The sequence below is a fragment of the Hemitrygon akajei genome, chromosome 9 (genome assembly GCF_048418815.1).
Source record: "Hemitrygon akajei chromosome 9, sHemAka1.3, whole genome shotgun sequence".
Lineage (NCBI taxonomy): Eukaryota > Metazoa > Chordata > Chondrichthyes > Myliobatiformes > Dasyatidae > Hemitrygon > Hemitrygon akajei.
The window spans coordinates 75,807,353-75,819,589 of record NC_133132.1 but is presented as its reverse complement, the minus strand read 5'-3'; the positions used below and the strand labels follow the sequence as shown (position 1 = coordinate 75,819,589).

General features: G+C 39.5%; 1 protein-coding gene across 1 annotated transcript in view; it reads right to left on the bottom strand.

The window, feature by feature from the left end:
• Window positions 1–12,237, bottom strand: part of rngtt (RNA guanylyltransferase and 5'-phosphatase) — a 335,310-nt gene that overhangs the window by 304,403 nt on the left and 18,670 nt on the right. The window contains exon 3 of the mRNA XM_073056388.1: window positions 10,536–10,639. Coding sequence (XP_072912489.1) covers window positions 10,536–10,639 — 104 coding nt within the window. The remainder of the gene's footprint in view (window positions 1–10,535; window positions 10,640–12,237) is intronic.

Sequence of the window (12,237 nt, the reverse complement as noted above, 5' to 3'; positions counted from 1 at the left end):
TGAAGCATCAGAGTTCAGCAGCCTATTCAGAAGGCACTGTAATTGCTACTGCCAAGATATTGTTGTTGTTATAGCCAAGGAGATACCTGTCCCCTCTGTCTTACAAGCTTTCTGTATGAACTCTGCCAGCTAATACACACTGATTTATCAGGGAATATGCCATCTAAAAAAGTTCACATATGCAAGTACTTATAGAAAGAAAAACTTTTTTTTAATCTAATGGCTGGTCCTCAGACTGGCATTATTTCTAAGGCTCATCACTGAAATCAGACATATCACTCTTGTAACAACTGATCCCCAATTCATCATTTCTCAAGTGGCTTCAAGATCAATTAAGCTGTCAGCAAAGTAGTCTGAAATGATACAGAATTTGAAAGCAATTGAAATTTATGTAATCTTTCCAACAATTAGGAACAATCAGCTACTTCACATAAGTTCTTCCTAACTCCGGAAATTTAACAAAGTAAGATAACATCTTCAGAAAGCACTTTTAAATACAAATTTATCAAAGGGCAGGGCACAAATTCTTAACCTTCCTTGCTTATCTACCTGCCTGTTCATTGCTGGCTTCTCCTTCATATGCTTCTACTTGGAAGTATATTTTAATCACATCCCAAACCTGACCCATTTCTCCAAAAATTCATCTCCTTCACTGATCTTCTGCTCTGCGCTGAAGACTGCCACAAGCAGAATTATAAATGACATCCTCTGTAGTTTTCGTGTGTATTTCTCCTTATCAACCTTGCATTGCCAGCTCAAGACAAGCTGAATCAGGCCAGAGACAACCTGATCATTCTACTTGACCCAGAATTTCAAATCTTAAATGAACGACAACTTTTCCAGAATGCAATCAGGGATGCTATCTACAGTCACTCCATTTCCAGTATATTGAAATTACATCCATCACAATCTAGCACCATATATCCACAAATTCACTCAATTGTACATCTTTCCCTTTTCTACGTCTAGAAGTACTTGCAGTATCTTCCCTCAGCACCCTATCCCATAATCCTCACTCACCCAATATTCACATGTGACACTTTCCTCCCATTCTAGATCTTGAGTACTGTATTTCTCTGTTAAGTGTTGCTACATAAATACAAAACATCTCTTAATGCAGACCTTCCATTAATATACAAGAATAATGCCCAAGGTTGTGAAAGTATTATTCTTGTTTACTGATGCAAGAATGCCATGCATAAACCACAGCTCAAACTGAATTCTAAATCATTGAACCAGGAAATTGGAAAGAGTTGTTTTCATGTAACTGACCAAAAGCCTTCAACTAGTTCCTTTTTCATATTAACTTCTGTTTTTCTCAATATATACAATATTTATAATTTTCAATTCATCAGACTTGCTACTGAACCTCTTTACTCAAAATTCCATTAAAGCTCAGCGCTCTGTCAACAATATTACAGTTTTCATAAAGAACTGCAAAGGTATTTAGCTCCATCCAGCAGCAGGATTAGGTACTGCAACAATATATTAGATAACCAAGCTTCAGTGGTAAAGATTTTTTTGGGGAGGGTTTGGAAGAAATGCAGCTGAAGTACCAATGTGAATCAATTCAGAATGTTACTCATATGAAAATATTGCTTTAACCATATACAACCAGGCATTAAGATGCCACAGTGACTTGGCCACTTGGATTCAGAATTGACTTGCCCACAAAAAACAAAATATAAATAAGTAGAATGAAATTTGGATGGGTGGGTTGATATATTCTCAGACAATATGCAGATTAGTGGTATTGTGCAGTATAGAAGATTGTCAAAGGATATAGCAGGTTTTAAATCAATTGCAGATATAGATGGAGAACCAGCAGATAAAGCCAAGTCCAGGCAAGGGTGTAGTGCTGCACTTTGGAAGGTTGAATACAAAGGACAGTATACTGTTAATGGCAAGACCCTTACCAAGTGATCTTGGGTGCATGTCCATAGCTTGCTGTAAGTGGCTACACAAATGATGATATAAAATACTTGATTTTATTAATCAAGGCACTGAATTCAAGTCAGAAAGTTGTAATGCAGCTTTATAAAACTGGTCAGGCCTCACCTGGAACACTACATTCAATCCTGGTCAGCCCTTTAGAGGAAGGATTAGATAGAGGGCAAAAGAGGTTTGCTACGTTGCTGTCTAGATTAAAGGGCATATGTATAAGGAGAGGTTGAACAAACTTGTGTTGTTTTCTCTGGCATAGTGCAGGCTGAGGGGAGATCTGTTAGAGGTTTATTTGGTTATGAGAAGAAAAGACAGAATAGAGAACAGGGTCTTCTTCCCAGAATTGAAATATCCAATACCAGCGGGGATAAATTTAAGGTGAGGGGGCGTTCAAAGGAGATGGGTGACAAATTTTTAAATAAAACACAGAAAATGGTAGGTCCCTGGAATGCACTACCAGAGGGGGTAGAGGAGGCAAATAGAACAGGCACTTCAGATTCTCTAAGATAGGCACATGAATGTGCAGAGAATAGAGGAGTATGGATATTTCATAGGCAGAAGTGATTTAATAACTAGTTTAATTAGTTCAGCACAACATCATGGGCTGAAAGGTCTGCTCATCTACTGTACTGTTCCACATTCTGCTGTTTGACACAGAAAAGAATGTTAATGCTAGAATTTAAGAGCCTACCTTCCATTCAGACCATTGCAAAATAAAGATTCCTGATTGGTCAAAGCATCAAGGGATATGGTGAGAGGGGTTGAATGGGATCTGGGATCAGCCATAATGGAATGATGGAGTGAATTTAATGGGCTGAATGGCCTAATTATGTCTTATGGTCTATTATCATAACAAGACATTTAGTATATCCATAAAGAGGAAAACCTATTTAAAATGCTGGGAATTACAACTTGAAGTTTTGTGTCTTTGACAGCCTCATTTGATTAAAATTATTTTTAGCATTTATAGAGCTGAAGCTTAAAAAAAACACAGTACAGCCCTTCAGCCCACAATGTGGTGCTAAACTAATCAAGGTATTGACAGCTAATCCATTTTGCCCAAACATGATCTATATCCCTCCATTCCCTATACAATATGTCTAACAGCATGTTAAAACAGCTCAATTATATCTGCCTCCACCACCCACCCCAGCAGCGTATTCCAGACATCCACTGTGAAAATCAAAACCTGTCCACACATCATCTTTGAAGTTTCCTCCTCTCACCTTAAGTGCATATGTGTATATATATAGATATATATAGACCACTCCGTACATTGATGCTGTTAAAAGGTCCTGCCATTAATTGTGTATTTTTCCTTCTCATTTGATCTCCCAAAGTGCAACACCTCAATTGCCCAGATTAAACTTCATCTGTCATTTCTCCACCATATCAGCAAATGAGCAAAATCCCACAGTATCCTTTAGAAACCTTCTACACTATTTACCACACTAGTCTGTCGTTTGCATACTTATTAACCTATCCATCTACAATTTCATACAAGTCATTCATGCGAGTTCCTGCAGAACACTTTCAATGGAAGTCTGGGTTTCCATTCAAATAGCATGTCATCACCAATTTTAAATAACTTTCTGCTTCACAATCTAAATTAAAGCTTAGTTATTAGAACAAGCTTTGCATCTCCATAATGCTCACCTATTTTACACGACACTAACAGCCCATTCAATTCTCTAGACACAAGACAACCACCTTTGAGAGTTTCTAAATTAAACTTATGACATCTGAATTTCCAGAAGCTTTGTTTACACTACACTTCAACCCACTACTGCCACCTCATCTCATTCCTGTCAAGATTCTAAACCAGTTTAGTAGGGTTTTTTTCCCAGTTTTTTTTTCCAAACCTAGTTGAGTTTACAAAAATATTGATAGAAAAGTTAGGATTACCAGATATACCCAGTGTTACCACTGAACTAACTAAAAATCAAACATCTTATTCCAGAAGAATATTCGTAAAACTTGCAAGTTTAGAAGAACAATTTAGACTTTTTTTTAAACTGATGGGGTTCCTTTCCAAAGAAACAAATGGGGAATTCCCTACCTCCTTCACCTAGATGCAATATTTCTGCAGACAATGCAGCAACCACATAGGAGAACCCTGCACCCTAGCTCACCCCATCAATGTCATTGGCTCCAATGCAGCGCAAGAGACAATGCCCTCTCAATATTCCCAGACAACCTAAATAATTGCTTTGGAAAATGAGAAGGAAAATTAGAGGAAAACAATTATTGCTTTACATCTCCTCACATTTGCAATTTTACATCAGCCTTTTTATATGCCAAGGTTTCAACCAACATCTGCACATCTCTGATATACAGGCCACTTCCACACTCAAAAATTGCTCTGACTAGCCTACAATGTTTCACACAAACATAAGTAATAGAAGCAAGAATGGACTAATTCAATGTGCTCAACCATTTAATAAGATTATGACTGATCTGATTGTAACCTCAATTCTCCATTCTAATCCAACCCACAGTAGTCTTTCACAACTAACTTATCAAGAAGCTTTGAAAACTTCATAGACACTGCTTCCCTTTCTGACTACTGAGTAGTTCCTATTAGCCAGCTTCTATTCATCTTATCTCCACCAGCATGAGATTCTCCACAATAACTTTTGATCTGGCACCTTATCAAACGCAACCTTGGAATTCTTACATTGTATATTGACTCCTTTACTCACAGCATATGCTACTCCCTTAGAGCTCCAAATTATTGAGCAAACATGATTTCCCCTTCAAAAAGACATGTTCTTTTTCCTCGATCTCATATTTTAAGTATTTTAACACTTAAAACATTTTAGCAATGACCTCTAGTATTTTCCCCAAAACAATATATTAAGTGATACACACAAAATGCTGGAGGAACTCAGCAGGCCAGGCATCATCTATGGAAAAGAGTAAATAGTCAGTGTTTTGGGCTGAGACCTTTTATCTGCCTGGCCTGCGGAGTTCCTCCAGCATTTTGTGTGTATTACTTTCATTTCCAGCATCTTCCCTCTCTATGAGTAATATTTACACCTGTAATTTTCTAATTTAATAAAGCCTTTCCTGTATCTAGGGAATTTTAATAAATTAAAGCCAGCACATCAACTATCTCACTAGCCACACTTTTTAGAATCTAGGATGAAGTATATATCAGGACATGAGATTTGACATTCCATAGATTCAAAATACCAACACCCCTGTAATTGGAATTTTCCTGGAGTTCCTCTCCCCCCTTCAATTCCCAATTTATGCAATCCCTGGAATATTAAAAGTAGACTCTCCAATTATGACTAAAGCAAAGTACCCATTTAATTCATCTACCTTCTCCTTGTTTTCCATTACTAATTTCCAAGGCTTTTTTTTCCTACCAAAAGTGATCAGCTCAAGAAAAGCCTAACTGATTTTTCCTAAGGAAAGGTCTATTGAGTAAGCTCTTGCATACAAAAGGGAGAAAGGCAGGATTTAACAGGGTGGCCATACTAGAGCAGCCATTTTGAGAAGGGCTGCTTTAGGTCTAGGTGCAGAGGCTTTGGCAAAGAGGCTAAGCAGTGACAAGGTATGACAAGTCAAAGAAAGGCCTTTCCTTTGTCTTGAAAGGGCTTTCTTTTTTCTGTACCTTTCTCTTACTCAATATTAACTTCAGAGGTCGAAATAACAGTCAGCAGAGGAGTATGCTCCTCCTACGAGCTGTGGAAGATCAGGGAAAAGTCAGGTGTTGTTGATGACTACATTTTCAGGAAGTGTGTTCAACTACAGCTCCTCTCAGACCACATGGATCAACTGGAGCAGAAGCTGGATTCACTGACGAGCTTGCAAGAGGCAGAGCATGTTATTGACAGAAACTTTGGGAATATGGTCAGACCTCAGGTTCACCCAGAAAGATAGGTGACCACCAGGAATGCTGGAATCCCTTGAGGTTATTTCCTTCTCTAACAAGTATACTGTTTTGGATACTTTTTTGCTGGGGGAGGGCAGTTGGCTTCCAAGCAAGCAACAGCAGAACATCAGCAGCCAGAGCAGTGACTGTTGTACAGCAGAATAGGTCAAAGTCTAGGCAAGCAGTAATGATGGACGACATGTTAGTCAAGAGCTTACAAAGATGATTCTGTGACCACGAGCAAGGCTCCAATTTGAAGTGTTGCCTCCTTAGTGCCAGAGTCAAGGATATCTTTGACACAGGACTTACTCAAAGGGAAGGGTGTGCAGCCTGAGGTCATGGTCTACACTGGTACCAATGATTCAGGCAACCTGAAAGATAAAATGCTCCAAAGCAAATGCAGAGGGTTTGCAGAAGATTAAAGAGCAGGACTTCCAGGGTTGTTATCACAGAATTACTTCCTGTGTCATGTGCTAATGAGATTAGGAGTACGTGTAGCGGCCAATTCTAACAAACCAATTGCCACTGCTGGCAACCTGTCATAGGCTGTTATCCTTGTATGACACACCCTCCAATCAATCCAATACTAATGTTTCAAAAATTCAAAGAACTGCATTCAATCCTTTCTTAGCAACTAAGTGTAATTAGGTGGTGTAATTATGCATACTTCAGAATAGTTAAGTAAAATTTAGCGGTCAACAAAAGATATGATATCTGGCAGTCTCCAGAACCAAATTCCCTAAAGTTACAACAGGATAATGATCAAATGGGAAAGTGGAGGAAAGAATGGCTAATGGAATTTAAATCATACAAGAAATCATGCATTTTGAGAAGATAAGCCAAGAAGGACATACAATGAATGTCAAGGCCCTGGGGAATATTGTTGAATAGAGAAATCTAGAGATTCAAGTTCCCTGAAAGTGGCAACACGGGTAGACAAGGTAGTAAGAGTACTCCATCAGCTGAGGCACCGAGTACAAGAGTTCAGACATCATTTTGCTTCTGTACATGATATTGGTTAGACCTCACTCTGAGAACTGTCTGCCATTCTAGTCTCCATACTACAAGAAGGATATAATAAAGCTACAGAGGATGCAGAAAATATTGACAAAGCTGTTGCTTGGCTTGGATAAGGAGAGATTGGAGAGGCTGGGTCTGTGTTCTCTGGTGCAAAGATGGCCAAGAGGTGACATGCTAGAGGTATACAATACTGTGCAAAAGTCTTAGGCATTCTAGAGTTTTTTTTATATAAATTTTGTTTTAGTTTATTTTTTGCCTTCTGCATTGCTGTGTCAGTACAAAAGAGTAAATTTTAGATTTCTAAACATTCAATTTCCAAAAAATCGTATGCTAACAGAATTTTTTATATTTTGTTAAAGAAAGTAACATATTAAGCAACTGATGTTTCAAAAATTACTTTGTGATTTTTGTTTAATCATGCACTAGGCTAAATACCTACAAAAAGGTGTTAATGATCAAAGATGTCATGAGTTGAATGAACAAAACTGATCAACTGAAACATAAACGAGTATAAAAGGAATCAAATTGAGTGAAAGACACACAAAATAAAAGGTGTGTGGTAGATGTGACAGTTTACTCTTCAAATCATTCATTCTTACACCATGACAAGAGTGAGCATTGCAGCAAGACACAAGATGGTCACCCTGCATCGGCAAGGTCTCTCCCAAGCTGAAATTTCACAGCAGACCAAAATTTCAAGATGTGCTGTCCAAGCTCTGTTAAAGTAGCACAAAGAAACAATCGAGGATGAGGGCCAGAAATACAGTGCTCGTCCACAGAAACAGGAGAGAGAAACATTAAACTGACATCCCTCCTAAATCAGAAGTCATCCAGCACTGCTATTAGCTCTGAACTCACAGAAACCACTGGAACCCAAGTACATCCCTTCACAGTCCAGAGAAGCCTTGTCAGAAGTGACCTTCATGGAAGAGTTCCTGGCAAAAAGCCATTCCTCTGAAGTGGAAACAAGGCCACCTACCCACAAAAACTGGGGTGCAGAACAATGGCAGGAAGTGCTTGGGACTGACTGGTCAACATTTGAAATTTTTGGCTCAAACAGGAGGCAGTTTGTTCATAGAAGAGCTGGACAGTGTTAGATAGATGAGTGTTTGCAGCCAATTGTGAAGTACGGCGGAGGTTTCCTGCAGGTTTGGGGCTGCATTTCTGCAAATAGAGTTGGTGATCTGGTCAGAATTAATGGATTCCTCAATGCTGAGAAGAACATGCAGATTCTCATCCTCCACACAATACCATCAGAGGTGTCCGATCAGTCTCAACTTCATTCTGCAGCAGGACAATAACTCCAAACAGACAGCCAAGGTCATAAAGAATTCTCTTCAGAAAAATGAAGAACAAGAAGTTCTGCAACAGGTGTATGGCCGCTTCAGAGCCCTGATCTCAACATCAACGAGACTGCCTGGGATTACCTGAAGAGACAAAAGCAAGCAGGACATCCAGGTCTACAAAAAAAATTGTGCATGTTTTCCAAGATGCTTGGAACAAACTACCAGCCAATTTTCTTAAAACTGCATGACAGTGTACCTAAGAGAATTGATGCAGTGTTAAAGGTACAGGGTGGTCACACCAAAAATTGATTTGATTTTGTTTTTTTTACTGTACACTGCTCTTTATGGTAAACACTTTGATATTTAGCAACTATTCATTTCATTATTTTTGAAAGCATCTTTACTTTACAGATTTTTTTTACATGTGCCTAGGGCTTTTGCACAGTACTGTGTAACATTACAAGAAGCAGAGATAAGGTGGATACCAAAAGTCTTTTTACAATGGTAAGTGTGTCTAAAACTAGAGGGTTTAAGTTTAAGGCAAGCAAGAGAGAAGAGGTTTAAAAGAGGATTCAAGGGGATATTTTTTCCCAAGCAAAGAGGAGTTGCTATCTGAAATGAGCTGTCATAGATGATGGTAGTGGCAAAAACATTAACAACATTTAAGAGGCATCCAGAAAAATTATTAAGCCAGGCAAGGAGCATTGGAATTAATGGAAGCAAGTGGGATTAGTAAAACTTTGTGGCCTATTTCTCTGCTGTACAACACTATAACTCTCCATAGGACCAACATTCATCTTATTAAGTTAACTGTCTTTTCAGAAACTCAGTATAATTTCTGGATATCCTTGTGCTCTAATTTTTCATAATTATATTTGTCTTCTTTTTTGCAGAACTTAAACATAAAACAGAGGAGCAGAATTAGACCATTCAGCTCATCAAGTTTGCTCCATTATTCAATCATGGCTGATTTATTTTCCCTCTCAACCTCATTATCCTGCCTTCTCCCAGTAACCTTTGATGTCTTTGTTGAACAAGAACCTATCCATATCTGGTTTAAATATACCCAATGACATGGCCTCCACAGCCATCTGTGGCAATGAATTCTAGGCCTTTCAATATTTGGTAGGTTTTAATGAGATTCCTTTATTCCTCAAACTCCAACGAGTATAGACAAGGAGCCATCAAACACTCCTTGTACCCTTTCATTCCAGGGATCATTCTCATAAATCTCCTCCAGGCACTTTCCAATGACAGCACATCCGTTCTTAGATATGAAGCTCTGAATACTCCAAATGCTGTCTGACCAACGTCTTAAAGCCTCAGCATTACGTCCTTGTTTTTAATATTCTACTCTTCCAAACATGAACGCTAACATTGCAATTGCCTTCCTTACTATTAACTTTGTGCACTAGGACTCCTAAGACCCTTTACAACACCGATGTCTGAATCTGCTCCTTGTTTAGAAAATAATCTATGCCTTTATTCCTTTCATCAAAGTGCATAACCATACTTTCTTACTGTATTTATCTGCCACTTGTTTGCCCATTCTACTAATCTGCTCAAGTCCTTTTGCAGACTCCCTGCTTCCTCAGCACTACCTGCCCCTCCAACTATCTTTGTATCATCCACAAACTTGGCAACACAAAGCCATTAATCCCATCATTCAGATAACTGACATAATACATGAAAAATAGTGGACCCAACAACAGCCCCTGCAGAACACTACTAGTTACCAGTAGCCAACAAGAACCCATTTATTCCCACTCTTTGCCTTCTGCCACTTAGCCAATCTTCTTGGCCATGCTAGTATTTTTCCTGTAAAGACATGGAAAGTTTGATTATGCTCTGTCCAATCTTTTGACCTGCCCCGTATTTGGACAAATCTTATGCACTTGATACTATTTTGAATGTTTTTCAGTGAAATACAAACGGCCTGTCCTCTCTTAGAATCTTCTGTCTTTGTAAAGTTTTTTTTTCGCAACCCATTCCTTAGCCAGTCTTAAGCAATATGGGCATCGAGGGAGAGAGGAAGAGGAGAGCCACCCGCAGTACCACTGATGAGGCACAGAGGGCCTCAAGATGGCTGTGGCTCAAGAGAGGGGAGCCATAGAGTCATATGTAGCCAGCCATCTGGGCACAAGCTGGGGTCTGATCAACCCTGGCTGGGTCACCTGGAGGAGGATGTATGATGTTGAAAGACCCAAAACACCCGATGATTCCAGGAACATCACTGAAGGTGTACCCAGAGACATCAGTAGATGTATGTACACTGAATTATTCTGACCCTGAATACATACACATGTACTTGTATACACCCACACAAAAAAACATCTTTTCTACCATTTGTGCAATTTCAAAGTCCAAGATAATGTAACTTCTCCAGATAGGTTCCTACTCACCCTTTGCACTGTAGTTTAACATATTTAATTCCTTCTTTCTCTATTTCAGCCTTTTCATAAAACCTGCTTGTGTTTGTTAAATCAACCAGGAGTCCCATTTTCACCTAAAAAGAACATCAGAAACATAAAAAGTGTAATTAGGTTAATCAGGCATTCCACAATTACTTGTAAATTGTAAATGTTCCATAGAAATAACTGAACTTCTACCCAATGTTAATAAAAATAATGATTAAGTGTACATCACTGTACTCTGGGAGAAAATTGTTTAAATGCAAGGCACGAAAAAGCTTCAGACAAACAAATGGACCCTCCTACAAATCCCTCCCTTCACCTTCTCATATTCCCTGTCAGCTGGCCTCCAGCCATACTGAATATCTGCCCACACTCCCAGATGCTTTCCAACCACAGCACACATTAATCCATTTCCCTAAGGCACACCATCCACATATTTGGTCACACTCCCACCACATTGCTTCCTCAGACATGGCTCCTGAGCCTTGCAATTAAGAACACAATCAGAATCAGGTATAACATCACTGGCATATGTGGTGAAATTTGTTAACTTTGCAGCAGTGCAATGCAATACGTAATAATAGATACAAAAACTAAAACACAGTAAGTACATAATATATATTAAATAGCTAAATTAAATAAATAGTGCAAAAAAATGAAATCAAAAAGTAGTGAGGTAGCGTTCATGGATTCAATGTCCATTTGCAGGATGGAGCTACAACGGCGCTTACGACTCCTTCAGCTCAGCTGCAGAAACAGCTTAATTTCTACCTTTGATGTCTCTCTTTGTCCTCTTCAGAGTGGATGGGGTTGTGTTGGAGACCTTGACCTGGAGTTACACTCAGATTTCAGTTCTTTGCGGTGGTGGGACCCGCTCCCAAGAGCTCATGACCAGCTCTTCTTTGAAATCTCAAGGACATGGCCCAGAAAACGAGCGCACCTTTGGTGTTCCGAGGCTTCACAACCCTGTGGACGAGCCGACTCAAAGCCAGTGCTACCGACTGAAGCATCACAAGAGGAAACAGAACATCAGGAGCAGCGGATCAGCTGTTTAAGGCTCAGCACTCAGCGAATCACTCTCTCTCTCTCTCTCCCCCTCTCGTTGGTGGAGTAGAGTTTGTTGCCGATTCAGACTTTATCATCACAAATCAGTAAGTTGTTTCATTATGTCTCCTCTCTCACTGTGAAAGGGGGACACTTCTCTTTCCCTTTATTCTGTGGTTTGTCGAATTGTGAGATGAACAATTAGTTTTTGTTGTACTGCAGATCATGGTCTCTCCTAGGGGCTTTGCTATTGCTGACTTTGTGGGTGCAGGGTGCTGAAGCTTTTTTTGTGGATGTGGGTGGGGGTAAGGGTGACGGAGAGTCGTTGCTTTGCTACTGCTTGTGCGTGGGAGGGGCGAGTAGGGGGCTTTGGCATTCTAACATTTTGGGATACTTCTGTTTTCATGGATGTCTGTGAAGATCAAGAATTTCAGGATGTATGTCGCATACATTTCTCTGATATTAAATGGAACTACTGAGGGGAAGAAGCTCTTCCTGAATCGCTGAGTGTGTGCCTTCAGGCTTCCGTCCCTCCTTCCTGATGGTAACAATGAGAAGAGGGTATGTCCTGGGTGGTGGGGGTCTTTGATGACGGAAGCTGCTTTCCTGAGTCATAGCTCCTTGAAGATACCTTGGATATTACGGA